The sequence below is a fragment of the Schistocerca cancellata genome, chromosome 1, assembly GCF_023864275.1.
Source record: "Schistocerca cancellata isolate TAMUIC-IGC-003103 chromosome 1, iqSchCanc2.1, whole genome shotgun sequence".
Lineage (NCBI taxonomy): Eukaryota > Metazoa > Arthropoda > Insecta > Orthoptera > Acrididae > Schistocerca > Schistocerca cancellata.
The window spans coordinates 734,127,022-734,142,183 of record NC_064626.1 but is presented as its reverse complement, the minus strand read 5'-3'; the positions used below and the strand labels follow the sequence as shown (position 1 = coordinate 734,142,183).

The 15,162-nt window shown below is 43.1% G+C and overlaps 1 protein-coding gene across 1 annotated transcript in view; it reads left to right on the top strand.

Annotated features, from left to right (window-relative positions):
* LOC126185491 (cyclic nucleotide-gated cation channel subunit A) overlaps positions 1 to 15,162 on the top strand; it is a 358,388-nt gene that overhangs the window by 321,793 nt on the left and 21,433 nt on the right. Inside the window, exon 8 of the mRNA XM_049928133.1 lies at positions 11,456 to 11,855. Coding sequence (XP_049784090.1) covers positions 11,456 to 11,855 — 400 coding nt within the window. The remainder of the gene's footprint in view (positions 1 to 11,455; positions 11,856 to 15,162) is intronic.

Sequence of the window (15,162 nt, the reverse complement as noted above, 5' to 3'; positions counted from 1 at the left end):
TCAACTGTAACAGCAACAAGAACATTAATTTTCCCCTCTTCTCTCGTCACGTGTTTCCTTCTGTTACGTTGTCTAGGTGTTACACTACCACTTTCACGTAACTGGTTGAAGAGGTTTATAAATAACTGCCGAGATTGTTGACGTTTATTGGGATTCTTGCCGCATATACCGAACAACAACCAGCTGCATTCTTCCTATACTCTCCATACACATTGAACATGTCGGCTTTTTCTGCATTGGTAAATCCCATTGTCCACTAAAGACCTACTGCTTGGACTGTCACACACTGAATAACCAGCAAGTCGCAATGAACTCAAGGAACACCAAGCACACTTTAAGCAAACATAACATCATCGTACCTAGCAAGTCCATAAGATGAGTAGCACAAAAAAGAATCGGTGTTGAAACTTTTCAAAATACGCTGTCTCTAAACCGGACTCGCCATAGAGTTCTGCAATAAACACCACTGTCATTCTAATCCATCCCACTTTTAGCCTCTTGATATCAACAGGCACTGTTCCGTTTAAAAAGGTATATGTTTGCACAAAAAATACACTTTCTAAATGTGATTACAATCTGTTGATTGACCAACCATACGGACCCCTGACTACCAATCCATTCTATGAAAACCGCGCAGCAGTATCACTTTCCATTTCCGCTATATTTGCGTTGCAAGTTTTAGGTAAGTCACCCTGTATACAAGCGAATACCACTACACCACCCATTTTCAACGTGGGATCTGAAACTCGTTTGAGTTGAAGTTTTGAGAACATACCTTCACCGAGGAGTCAAGCAGTATATTGCTCCCTCCTACGTATATCCCGCGAAGAGACCACGAGGATAAAATCAGAGAGATTAGAGCCCACACAGAGGCATACCGACAATCCTTCTTTCCACGAACAATACGAGACTGGAATAGAAGGGAGAACCGATAGAGGTATTCAAGGTACCCTCCGCCACACACCGTCAGGTGGCTTGCGGAGTATGGATGTAGATGATATCTCACCGTCAACGGCGGCTTTTTAAATCTGTTGCTTTCGACCGCTAGTAGCATTTATGCTCTCTACAGGGTGCAAAAAATGTCTTTGGATTCAGGTCAGAAACGTTTCTGTGGTGTATGGAAACAATGTATTTTGCTTTCGGGAGATGTCCTATAAATATACTGGGGTTAGAAAGCAATCACCATTTTGCGCTATTAAAAATTCGTTAATAGAGGAGTGCTATAAACTGTCTTCTGTAATGTAGTATGTTGGCACCGTAAGCCGGCTGGTGTGGCCGTGCGGTTAAAGGCGCTTCAGTCTGGAACCGCGTGACCGCTACGGTCGCAGGTTCGAATCCTGCCTCGGGCATGGATGTGTGTGATGTCCTTAGGTTAGTTAGGTTTAAGTAGTTCTAAGTTCTAGGGGACTTATGACCACAGATGTTGAGTCCCATAGTGCTCAGAGCCATTTTGGCACCGTAAGAAACTAATTTGCAACAAGGCTGGGTGAAGTAAATGATCGGCCCTTCCCACCGGAGGTTCGAGTCCTCCCTCAGGCATGGATGTGTATGTTGTTCTTAGCATAAGTTAGTTTAAGTTAATTTAAGTAGTGTGTAAGTCTAGGGACCGATGACCTCAGCAGTTTGGTCTCTTAGGAATTGGAGTGGCCGTGCGGTTCTAGGCGCTGCAGTCTGGAACCGAGCGACCGCTACGGTCGCAGGTTCGAATCCTGCCTCGGGCATGGATGTGTGTGATGTCCTTAAGTTAGTTAGGTTTAATTAGTTCTGAGTTCTAGGCGACTGATGACCTCAGAAGTTAAGTCGCATAGTGCTCAGAGCCATTTGAACCATTTCTTAGGAATTCATATACATTTGAACATTTGAAGTAAATGGTAATGAACAACACTGAATTTTGGGATACGCACAGCACGACTAGGGAACTAAGACTCTTGAATCAAAAGATTGGCTGTGGTATTCATACGTCATACCCTCAGTGGCTGTATACGTGTGAATCGACTCTTTACTGGCCGGGAGCAAGGCTGCATCGCCAAGTCTCTCCCCGTTTTTGATCGCGCTCCTAAATGAACGCCTTATTAATACAGTGACGTTCTAACATTGCAGATGAAAGCAAGAACAAGACCGAGCAGTTAAGTACAAACCTAAACAGCTTTATCAACTGCTTTGACGATGTAGAAAGACCCGGCAGTTTCCTGCCTGCACAAGACGGAGTATTGTCCTACTTCCTGACGACTACGCTACCTGTATTCTACAAATTGTACATCCATTCGGAAATTTCGGAAGAGAGAGAGAGAATGTACAGGCTTCTGAGTTCCAAGAACAGTTACGAAAAGTTTGATATAACAGCACCACGGGATATTTTCCGAGAAGTTCCCGTCTGTAAGACGAGCCATAACCGTACCGTTAATTGACTCTCGTTACGAAAAGCCGGGCCAACCCATTGTAATTGCCAGTTTTGTACGTGGTCTCTTGAAAGAGAGTCATAAATTGTATAGATTTCTATCAGAAATTCGTCTGATTTGTTACTGTTCTATATTCAATTTAGTTCGAAGAAGAAACAGCGTAGCACACAATTCTCACTAGTATATCATGAGACTAAAGTACGGAAATCAATGTATGGTGTCTGACCGCCCCTTGTAGCCCTGAAAACACGACTGTTGTACGGAATTTCCTAGTAATATCTGTCCAGCATTCGCCATTTTATAGCGTATTTTCGCTGTCTGCAGCCTTCCCGCAGATGTGTACCTGTCCATAGTATGGAACAATTACTAAAACTCACAGCGCACAATCACTGCACAACTCATTGATCGCAGAGTTCTGTATCGCTACAACAATGCCACCAACTTACATAGAAACATATTCGGTGCAGGCTACTTTTTGAAAGACCTTATACACGATGCACTTTGTGCAGGGAGTGGCAACTGACCCTTAACATAGACAAATGTAATGTATTGCGAATACATAGAAAGAAGGATCCTTTATTGTATAATTATATGATAGCGGAACAAACACTGGTAGCAGTTACTTCTGTAAAATATCTGGGAGTATGCGTGCGGAACGATTTGAAGTGCAATGATCATATAAAATTAATTGTTGGTAAGGCGGGTGCCAGGTTGAGATTCATTGGGAGAGTCCTTAGAAAATGTAGTCCATCAACAAAGGAGGTGGCTTACAAAACACTCGTTCGACCTATACTTGAGTATTGCTCATCAGTGTGGGATCCGTACCAGGTCGGGTTGACGGAGGAGATAGAGAAGATCCAAAGAAGAGCGGCGCGTTTCGTCACAGGGTTATTTGGTAACCGTGATAGCGTTACGGAGATGTTTAGCAAACTCAAGTGGCAGACGCTGCAAGAGAGACGCTCTGCATCGCGGTGTAGCTTGCTGTCCAGGTTTCAAGAGGGTGCGTTTCTGGATGAGGTATCGAATATATTGCTTCCCCCTACTTATACCTCCCGAAGAGATCACGAATCTGAAATTAGAGAGATTCGAGCGCACACGGAGGCTTTCCGCCAGTCGTTCTTCCCGCCATACGCAACTGGAAGAGGAAAGGGAGGTGATGACAGTGACACATAAAGTGCCCTCCGCCACACACCATTGGGTGGCTTGCGGAGTATAAATGTAGATGTAGATGTAGAATGAAGATTGTATACGGTACCTTATGTTTAGAACTCGCTTCACAAAGAGGTTCCACAAGGCGACAGTGAGCACTAAGCACGTTGCTATGAAAAAAAGGCTAAAAAGTCAATTTCCTCACTTGTTGGTACGAGCACAGTAATACAAGCATGGAAGGCTTAGATATAGGCATTAGAGAAAAGTGGCCCAAAACTGCATAGTGATTTTTTTATTTTTTTTTATTTGTCGGCTGACAGGATCACAGCCTTGATTGCCCGTGGTGACTACACTTAGCCCACAAGCCATCAACCTTTACTGCCTCCGTTTAGTGACGTGAAACGCGGGAAAGGATTTTCTTAAGTCCACGTAAGCAACTTTAAAATTGTGCGGTGTTGATTATTTCTGTGGTAGATTTACTATGTGTTTGTTAGTTTTCCAGGTTATGATCAAAGATTACGCTTATTGAACAGGGCAAAATGACATACAACTACATGGTTTTCGCACTGCTCCGTCACGTACCTTACAGTTGCTGAAATGAAATGCAGTGTGTCTGTCCATAAAAAGTCTGTTAGAAATTGAAACAGTAACTAGCAACAAAAAATACTATTTTTTGTAACTGAGTTCTAAGACAGTTTCTGGAAATAATTAGTCATAAATTTAGATATACTTTATTAACTCACATTGTTAATTTGTTAGCATTACAGTTATAGAGCTTAATTAAGGTATAATATATAAGTTATAATTTATGCTTATACAAAAAATTTATTAGTAAAAATAAGGAACAACGCTGCTAAGAGAAAAGATGTGTCATTTTGCCCCACGGGAACCCAAAATGACACGTCAGCATTTTTGAAATTGTGAATTCATAACGTAATTAATTATTTTATATTGAATTGTTTATGCATAAGCTACTCTAAAAACCTCAGTCTAATTTAGAATTGCATTTATATGATTTTAATTGGCGTATATGAGCTGTATAAGACAATTAACTTACTAGTACCGGTATGTTATTTTGGGCCACTCTTTCCCCTACATTTGGTAAGTCACCAGTCAAAAATGGATTTTCATTTAAGTAACTGTATGAAGCCCACGTGAAAACTTCGGTGCACATAATCTGAAAGTTAAAGTCGCTTGCTTACAATGTAACGTTGTTTCGGGGCAGTTCAGTACCGACCTCTTCAGCATAGCCACGTTCATGGTCGCAGCTTCAGTGATTGATTTCAATGCGAAACGTTTATCAATACTAATTACAAAAATTGTTGACCTGGAAGTGAGCCTTATTTCCCAACGTAGTCCCTTTTACATCACCGCACCCTGTGAAACATTTCTCCAGTGAACGTTTCTATTTTTCAAGTGCGATTCTGGAGAGACTGCAAAATATCCATAACCTATATGGCAGCTATGACTTTATTGGACTCATATTATATATTACAGCCAACACTTCCCTTACATCTACAACATGCGGAAGTCAGAGAATATAGCGTGTGATGGATAGGGGTGATTCTAGCTTCAAACCCATCAGATTTCCAGCTGTCAAACCACCTTTGTGATTGATTGCATTTTCTAAGAAAAAAGGATGGATTATTTTCTCTTTCGCAACATCTACCCCATCTCACGTATTTTTTTCATCTATTTGACCTAGAAGACTTGTGTAATATTCGCAAGTTATTGGTTTACACTTTGCAAAGTAATCAATAGCAACAGTGGTGTTTTCAATCTAGATCGAGCAAGCACACTGGCTTCCGCCCAAAGAACTGGTTCTCTGTATCGTTTATGACGAGCAGTGGTGGCTCAGTGTCTAATGCACAGTGACAAATCGGCGCACAAGATCAGCTGGATTGTTTTTAAAATAGTAAATTATTTTTCGCTTTTGTTTATGGTCGCAATTCAACAAATGTATCACACATATTGCACAGAACCTTCATTCAGGTGATTCTTAATATCAGATGCACCACACTCCTTCAACTGATGATGCCTAGGGCGTCAGCTGTTTGGTGCACCTTCAATCAGTAATCGTTCTGTACCGTACAATGCACTTTCTCGACTTTTTCATCTGTGATTGCAGAAGTCCTTCACTCGAATCATATTCATGCAAAGGGAGGCTGCGTTCGAAGTCAGTGACCTTTTCTTAATTTTTGAAATTACGAAGGGGGATTTATCAACCTTCAGAACTTCGAATAAATACTCGTTGAGGATAAAGCGTAAAAAAGGAAAGAAATTGACGGCAGGGCATTCCAATTTATCAATTTGAGCATAACGCAAACACGATACTACCACTCAAAAGTTGCATAAATATAATTATTCTACGTATTAAGTTAATTAATCTATTCAAAATTACGTATTTTATATTTCGCAAAGCAAACATTGTTAACTCGTATTGGAAGAACTGGGCTCGGTGGCTGACGGAGCGGTAGCTCACCGTGTTCGGTAAGGGAACTGGCAACCCTCTGTAATAATAACAATAACAATAATAAAAGTGAGAGTATTTTTCACCGATGAAATTTTAAACGTGTTATGCGACATCGGAAGGAAACTGATGACGACCAAAGACAAAGGAACGGATAGACAGGAGGACAGAATAAAAAAGGAAAAGGTGGTCCAGTGGAAAAGTGGCAGATTACAATTCCAAAGGCATCGGGTTCGATTCACAGGCGATTCTAGGGTTTTTATCTATCACTTACGATTTCTTTCACCTGTGGCAGTGAAAAATTCCGTGGTTCAGAATCCAGCTTAAACTGTAGGGCGTCCTGTAAACGACTGGGCAAGTCAGTTTACAGGTCGGAGGAAAGCAACGGCGTACCACCTCCAACACGACTATGCCCAGTAAAAGTCTGTGGTGCTCAAAACAATCTTGAAACTTCAGTCTGATGGCTGCTTTACTTACTGTAGAAAGAGACTATGATGTGCTAACAGGTATAATTAGAGACAACAGTGTTATCAGATTAGTTCCGTAATTAAATCTGAGTACTATCAAGCAACAGATAGTTCCGTTGTAAAGTTGGCAGCATGAATGGATGAGATTTGTTTTGTCCGCAAGAGAGCACCACGGAGATGCTGAAAATCCTAAACAGGCATATGCTTGAAGACAGACACCAATTACCCCCCAAAAGCCTGCTTACAAAGTTTCAAGAAACAGCAGTAGCGAGGAATCTAGGAACGGAGTACATCCCCCTACGTATCGCTCCCGTAGGGACAGCGACACTGAATTTGCCTCATTACAGCGCGCAGAGAGGCGTTTAACCCTTTGACTACCATCGGCACGTATGTGTCCCACGATAGGTTTACAGAGAACCAATTGGAATTTGTTGCATGTTACTGCTACGTATCAATGTCCGACTAGTAAATGGTAGCCTACTAATGGTTAGCAGAATTCTTATAATTACAGACTGCTGCTGTAGTTGTACTGTCAAAAAATTGTTCAGATGGCTCTGAGCACTATGGGACTCAACTGCTGTGGTCATAAGTCCCCTAGAACTTAGAACTACTTAAACCTAACTGACTTAAGGACAGCACACAACACCCAGCCATCACGAGGCAGAGAAAATCCCTGACCCCGCCGGGAATCGAACCCGGGAACCCGGGCGTGGGAAGCGAGAACGCTACCGCACGACCACGAGATGCGGGCAGTTGTAGTGTCCTCGAGTGTCATTGTTAACGGCCGTCACGGTAATGTCACATTGAATTACCAAATTCGCAAAGCGGGCTGCCTTCGTACTCTCCCTGACTCATCGTGTCAATGACTTACTTGCGCCCACGAATTCACGCTTGCCACTTCACAAAATAAGTAAACACTGAGCACACGTAGTCCATTACAAGCTTGGAGAGATGCTCTCTCTACTGGTGTGTGTCTGTTTTCGATATGTCTTGTAGTTTTTCCACAGTCGTCTTCTGAACCCTCTGCAGGTACTTAGGAATAACTCCGTATGTCCTAACCCCCACCCCAGCCGCCTTAGAAAACGAAACGGCGGGAAATATTCGTTTCATATTGTTTCTTCCGTCTAAGATATTAATTAAAATAACCATACATCAATGTTTTTTAAATAAAACTGGTAGTGAAAGGATTAAGCTGTCATTCTTCCCACACTCGATATGCGGTTGAAACGAGAGAAAACTCCTAGTATGTGGCACAGTTGGAAGTAGCCTCTGGCACCCACTTCACGATGCTTTGCACAGCAGAGATAAACATGCACTCGACTTACGTTACTATACAACAGCAGACACCAACGTAACAAAATTCATTGATCTCAACGTCACCACCACGTTAATCCATGGACATTTCACCTTGCCCTCTTGACATTATAATAAAAAGGGATCTGAGACACGCTGGCCGCTAGCTGTTTATTATCAGCATTTCCTGCTGGTAGCGGTCGCAGGATCGTCAGTTTATTACACGTACCGATGGTACACCGTGGTAGTAAAGGCCGTATAGAGCGCGGCTTCTTCGCATGATACCAGACTTCATCTGTTCGACGATTGATTCCTGCGAATGGTTCTGCGTGAATTCCTTGCCTGACTGGTTTTCGTCTCCACAGCTGACTAGCCTTTGCTCATAATATCAATAAAACTAGTTCAACAGAATCTGACAAATGCATTTCTTGGGTCGCAGTGCTAGTGTATGGAGACTGCCAATAGTTAAAGACAGTATAAGTCAAAAAATAAAATAATACGAACTCTAAGAAAGATTATCTACAATTTTTTGTTTGTAAATAAAGCTGCCGATCTTGAATCTTATAATCTTATTACATCTTTAGCTCTTTAGAATGAGTTTTCGATTGTTTCAAATAATAATTTTAGGACAAGGTTTTCCTTTTCAAATGGAGCTGTAGGTTCCACCGTGACTTGTTTTCCTCCTTCGCTCCTCCCCCCCCCCCCCCCCCGCTCCACACATACTCACACTCCACTCCCCCTAGGATGGGGACGGAATCTAAGTACCCCCACCCGTCTCCGCCGAGGGTAAATGTCCGTTGAGGTGTGACAAAGTTCTCTAAAAGTTTGCGTAGCGTTTATCTGAGGCAGGACGTGGATTGCAGTGCGGTATTTATCTAGATGAATATGGGAAACCCGAGGCTGGCCGGCTCTCCAGTCCTCGTCGTTAATCCGCGATGCGGATTCGATGTGGGGAAGGCCCACCTCCCCGTATCACGGAAGGATGTCGATTCCACTGAGTAGTGCACTGTTTTTTAATTCATTATTAGTACGTACAGTTTCCTGTACTCAATTTTTACTGTACTCATTTCCTCAAGTTCGAGTGACTACTACTCACGTTATACGACAACTGACAGTAAAAAAAATTAGTAACAGGAATGAATACATTAAAATACTTTACGACTTCGTTATCATTTGTAGGCATTTTACATAATACTACTTCTACGAACTTCCATTTTTACTAACCATATTTTGATTAATGTTGTAGCCATAATAGACCCTTACATTTACAAATTCCTAACGACTCAGAATATGAGAAAAAATACAATTTTGTCTTACAAAACATGCCAAAGTATTACAATTACTGAAAAATGTCCAGACAATCAGATTTTCTCTAAAAATCGTCTTTTGCAAAGTTCAGTGAGAATCAGTTTGATAACGACAATGTCTGTTCCTTGACGATACACAGTTTTACTATGCAAATAATTTGTGAAATTTATTGTCCTTAATAAAACATGTCAACATACCAAACTACCTGTTACATTTACGTTTCCAATACATGTCAGTAAACGTGTCCAGAATTTGCTTTATGGAATATAATATACATAGTTCATAATAATTTACGCGTTTTCCTTAACGATTTGTAATAAATGATTTTATAGCTTTTTTATCGTTTGTTTTACGGAATATGTCATATAAGCATTGTTACACACATTCCCTTTTAATCAACGTTGGGTTCGAGAACAAACTAGTAGATCAATAACATTGTACTGGGTGGTTATAATTAAAGCACAGCTACTCACAGAGATCCATTGTCGGCTGCTATTACCATATTTCAGCGAAAATTGGTAGATATGCTACTGCATTAATGCGAAATCGATTGTCGTTGGAAAAAAATAGTTCCAATTATGACCACCAGGTGGAAATCTGGAGCTGTGAATGAAAGAAAGACGTAAAGAAATATTTCCATATGTAATGGATTAGGAACAGGATGTGGGCAGGAAAGGTCAAGCAAGTGAGAAAGACATAACGCTAGTTTTATTATTAACTGCCACTTACGCAGTTTGTCCAATACAGGCACCAGAGATGTCAATAAGGTGCTGTACAGCACCACATTTGCACCTGGTGGCCAAAATTGGAACTAATTTTTTTTCCAGCGTCAATTGGTTTCGCATTAGCGCACTGGAATATCTACCAAGTTTCGCGGGCATATGATAATTGTAGCCCACACTGGATCTCTGAGAGTAGCTGCACTTTACATATAACGACTCGGTATCAGATGCTAGCGGTGTTACCGGAATTCATCACCATTCTGGGGAGCTCCTCAACACTCTTGGCTTTGACGACACACACACACACACACACACACAGGTTTCGTTCTCCATCTAAGTCTGCAACACTGGGGACAGTGAACAGACGCATCTACATCTACATCCATACTCCACAAGCCACCTGACTGTAGGTGGCGGAGGGTACCTTGAGTACCTCCATCGGTTCTCCCTTCTATTCCAGTCTCGTATTGTTCGTGGAAAGAAGGATTGTCGGTATGCCTCTGTGTGGGCTCTAATCTCTCTGATTTTATCCTCGTGGTCTCTTCGCGAGATATACGTAGGAGGGAGCAATATACTGCTTGACTCTTCGGTGAAGGTATGTTCTCGAAACTTTGACAAAAGCCTGTACCGAGCTACTGAGCGTCTCTCCTGCAAAGTCTTCCACTGGAGTTTATCTATCATCTCCGTAACGCTTTCGCGATTACTAAATGATCTCCGCTGGATCCTCTCTATCTCTTCTATCAACCCTATCTGGTACGGATCCCACACTGCTGAGCAGTATTCAAGCAGTGGGCGAACAAGCATACTGTATCCTACTTCCTTTGTTTTCGGATTGCATTTCCTTAGGATTCTTCCAATGAATCTGTCTGGCATCTGCTTTACCGACGATCAACTTTATATGATCATTCCATTTTAAATCACTCCTAATGCGTACTCCCAGATAATTTATGGAATTAACTGCTTCCAGTTGCTGACCTGCTATATTGTGTTTCTTTCTATTTATTCGCAGCACATTACACTTGTCTTCATTGAGATTCAATTGCCATTCGCTGCACCATGCGTCAGTTCACTGCAGATCCTCCTGCATTTCAGTACAATTTTCCATTGTTACAACCTCTCGATATACCACAGCATCATCTGCAAAAAGCCTCAGTGAACTTCCGATGTCATCCACAAGGTCATTTATGTACATTGTGAATAGCAACGGTCCTACGACACTCCCCTGCGGCACACCTGAAATCACTCTTACTTCGGAAGACTTCTCTCCATTGAGAATGACATGCTGCGTTCTGTTATCTAGGAACTCTTCAATCCAATCACACAGTTGGTCTGATGGTACATATGCTCTTACTTTGTTCATTAAACGACGCACTTGGCCCTAAGTGCCTTGCTGGCACTCTTTTTTTGCTCGCTCAGTAAAGGTGAGTGTATACTTGCTAGCAACAAGCTCGGGACCCCTTTGCAAGCCTATCGGTGAAAAAGCGACACGGCGAGTATCTCCCTAGCATTATGACGGCCACATTCCTCGCGATCACACGAATGGTCCATCGAGCTCGCCAGATAAACCAACAGCAGGTGGTTGCCAAGTGTAGAGACACCGCGAGATGTCGACAGGGCAGCGGGTTGAGCGACCGGTCGCTTGCGCAGGTGTTCAGCCCCGGCGACTACATCTGCCGCGTGGGCGACGTGGGCCGCGAGATGTACATCGTGAAGCGCGGCCGGCTGAGCGTCGTGGCGGACGACGGGCACACCGTGCTGGCCACGCTCAGCGCCGGCTCCGTCTTCGGCGAGGTGAGCGTGCTCGACATCGCGGGCAACCGCACCGGCAACCGGCGCACGGCCAACGTGCGCTCGCTCGGCTACTCGGACCTCTTCTGCCTGGCCAAGCGCGACCTGTGGGAGGCGCTCGCCGACTACCCGGACGCGCGCCGCTCCCTCACCGAGCGCGGCTGCCAGCTTCTGCGCAAGGACGGCCTGCTCGACGAGGAGGCCTTCCACCGCGCCCAGGCCGAGCGCGAGTCGCTCGCCGACAAGGTCGACCGCCTCGGTACGTCCGCTTCTCTGCTGCATTCTTCTCTACTCTACTACAGCTAACTCTAGTCTAAGTCACTAAAAGCTAGGTCTCCCCACACCAGAGTCGACGCGTATCCGGTGAGCGGACGATTTGGTTGGGATTCGGTTAATGAAAAGGGTACATACAATTCAAGGTTTATTTCTCCAAAACAATTGAGTAATTGTAATAAATTACACTGTGGCTTACAAATTACAGTGACACAAACAAATCAAGCTGCTTACAATATGAGGTAATAAAAATGTATATACCACAGGTAAACAGAGAAACTTCAAAACTGTTTACAATTTGATACATTAACAAATAATCATTGTGCATTGAACTACATACTTTCACCTAATACAGTTAAATTTTTAAATGAGAAGCACAAATGTATAATTTACAATTAAATTTTCAGTTGAAGTTACTCCTTTCTATACCTTCTTTAAAAGAGTGATAAGATTTTCAACAGGTATCTCAGTTAAAAAATGCCCTAAAATCCTTAACACAACAACACGTACGTGACTAAATATATGTACGGCAAAGGCCAACATCAACAGCGCAAAACACATTCAAACTTTCGCCAACATGGACCGCTTGCCGGTCAAAATATGTTATGACTACAGCAGCGGGCACACTTACATAGGTTAAAAACACAGGCCACCTAGCAATCTTGCCAAAATCACTTTACACGAGGGAGGAAGAAGGGGGGGGGGGGGGGACACAATAAATACCATACGCAAGTGCACTTGCCAAACCTACTACTAAAAATACAGTATAAAAAGCTCTCAATTAATGACAAATCCGGTATAGGCCCGGCAATATTGCACCTGAGCGCTAGTAGCTAAAATAAGGTTGACAGATACCAAGGTCTGACAACTTAGGGCTAACTGGCACAACAAATAAATAAGAGTAAAAGAACAAGCAAATGCCAATGCCCAAGAATTTAAATAGGCACATGAGGCTAAAATCAATTGCTAGCATCTTGGACATCGTCTTAGGCTTGATTGATACTACAAATAAATAAATGGTAAAAGAACAGACAAACGACAATGCCCAGCAATTTAAATAAAAATAGGTAAGCACAAGGCTAAAAGCAATTGCTAGCAACTTAACAAGCACACATAAAAATATTAGACTGCTGCCACATCACAAACGGAACAGGCGTGCGCGCAGTCCCCAGCAAGCCAGAAAAACAAAAACACCCACTCCAGCAACCGAGCCAGCCTGACTACAGTAATTTCAACTCAGAATCGGGGCGCGTGAGCACACCGGGTCCACGCAGAACACACACTGCTAAATAATTCCCACCAACAGATACGGCTGCCCCCCGGGCGGGAAAACAGGGGCGACGACCGGGTACACACCAGCAGAAAACTCGACACCCAGACTCCGGCTAAAACGGAGCCACGCAGAAAATATAAACAACAGCTGAAGTAAGGTGAAGCAAGGTGAAACGAACCCCGCCACGCAGACCGGACAGAGCAAACACACAGAAAACCTGCCCTGCAGTCCTTACAACTTCTGGGTGCGGAAACCCAAGCGATATCGTGGCACCCTTTTCAGAGGCTGAGAACCTCGAGCGATCTCGTGCGGGAATCCATCAGTTGTCCACTACACCACATCATCAACACGCCACACTACCCAACGCCCAAATCAACGAGGCCCGCCAACAACGAGACCACACCTCCGTGCCGGGGCGGAAGGCAAAATACCACCAGCTCGGTGCGAATCCAACTGCCGAGCCGAGCGCGCGCGGCCCTCCGCGAAAAACGCTCCAGAGGGCAGCAGCCGCCTCAGCGCCTGCGCAGGCCGAACCAGACGGAAACAGAAATACAAGTCGCTATCGATAGTGCCGGATACGCAACGCGCCAGAGAAATGGCACATCCGGAATGACTTATTTTACTCAGCAGTAGAGTGTACGCTGCAGAGCTGTAAAACTCTCATAGAATACCATAAGTAAGCGTAGACTACAGTAGTTTTCCTAGTAGCTTTGGTCATTGAAGGCCGTACCCGCGTTACCTGTACGTTGGGTGTGTTGCATACCAATTGGGCGTTACCTCATAGCCATCACTTTCTTTACGTATGCGATCAGTCTCACTAGAAATGGGAAAGTCCGAGCGGTTAAAACCGATACCAGTATTTTAGTTCTAAGTAACCAGTTTCTTTGGTATTTGTTTGGTCTCTGTTGTCATCATCTTCAGTGTTCTGCAAAAAGGCAGGTTTTCACATGGTAGTTCTCCAGGATGTCCGGTCTTTTGCCATCCTCTTCAGGTCTGCATAATTTTCTCTTCCCTTTATGTCTTCTATTATCTTGAATCTCTTTCTTCGTCTCAGTCTTCTCCCACAAACCAGTCCTTGCAAAGCATCTGCTAGGAAGCACTCCCTTCTCAATGAATGTCCCAACCAGTTCTTTTACCTTTCTCTTACAACCTTCAGCAGACATCTTCTCTCACCAACCCTTTCAAATACTCTTTCATTACTCACTCTTTCCATCCAGCTTATTCTCTCCATTCTCCTCCACATCTCAAATGCTTCCAACCTTTTTTCATCCTCTCGTCTCAGGGTCCATGCTTCTGCCCCATATAGTGCCACACTCCAGACAAAACTTTTGCCAAGCCTTTTCCTTAGTCCTTTATCTAATTTGTCACATAAGAGTCTCCTGTTTCTGTTGAATGCCTCCTTTGCTATGGCAATTCGAGTTTTCCTCACCTGGTGACATCTCAAGTCTTCAGTTATTGTGCTTCCAAGATATTTAAAAGCACTTACTTGGATAATGGTAGATTGTCCTATTTTAATATTGGACAGTCTGCGTCTTGTACTGATGACCATTCTCTTTGTTTTTGCTGTGTTTATTTGCATCCCATATTCCACACAAGCTTCAACAGGTGTTGCTTGTAACAGGCGTTTTTTTATTTTTTACTAATAACGATTTAAAAACCTTAAATACCAATTATCCATAGCAGCAATGCTAAAATTTTTGTTTTTAAATAAACCTTTTCTTTTTTTAAAAAAAAAAAAAGGGAGTAATTTTGTTCGTAAAATTTGCATTGGTTTGATATATTGCATTATTATAGCAAATGGGAAAAGCGATCAGTGCTATCTTAGTAACAATGCCGACAGAAACAAGCAACAAACGTATTGCATAAGAATTGGTGCAACACTGCGGAGACAGTAATGTCCCAGTTGCCGTGTGTCGTGGCTTAAGGTGTACGTGTACTTTCGTTGTCGTCCCACTTGGCCTATACGGTAGTTTCTCGCTGTCGTCGGCGGATATCCGTTGTACTGGAGAGTGGCACTAAC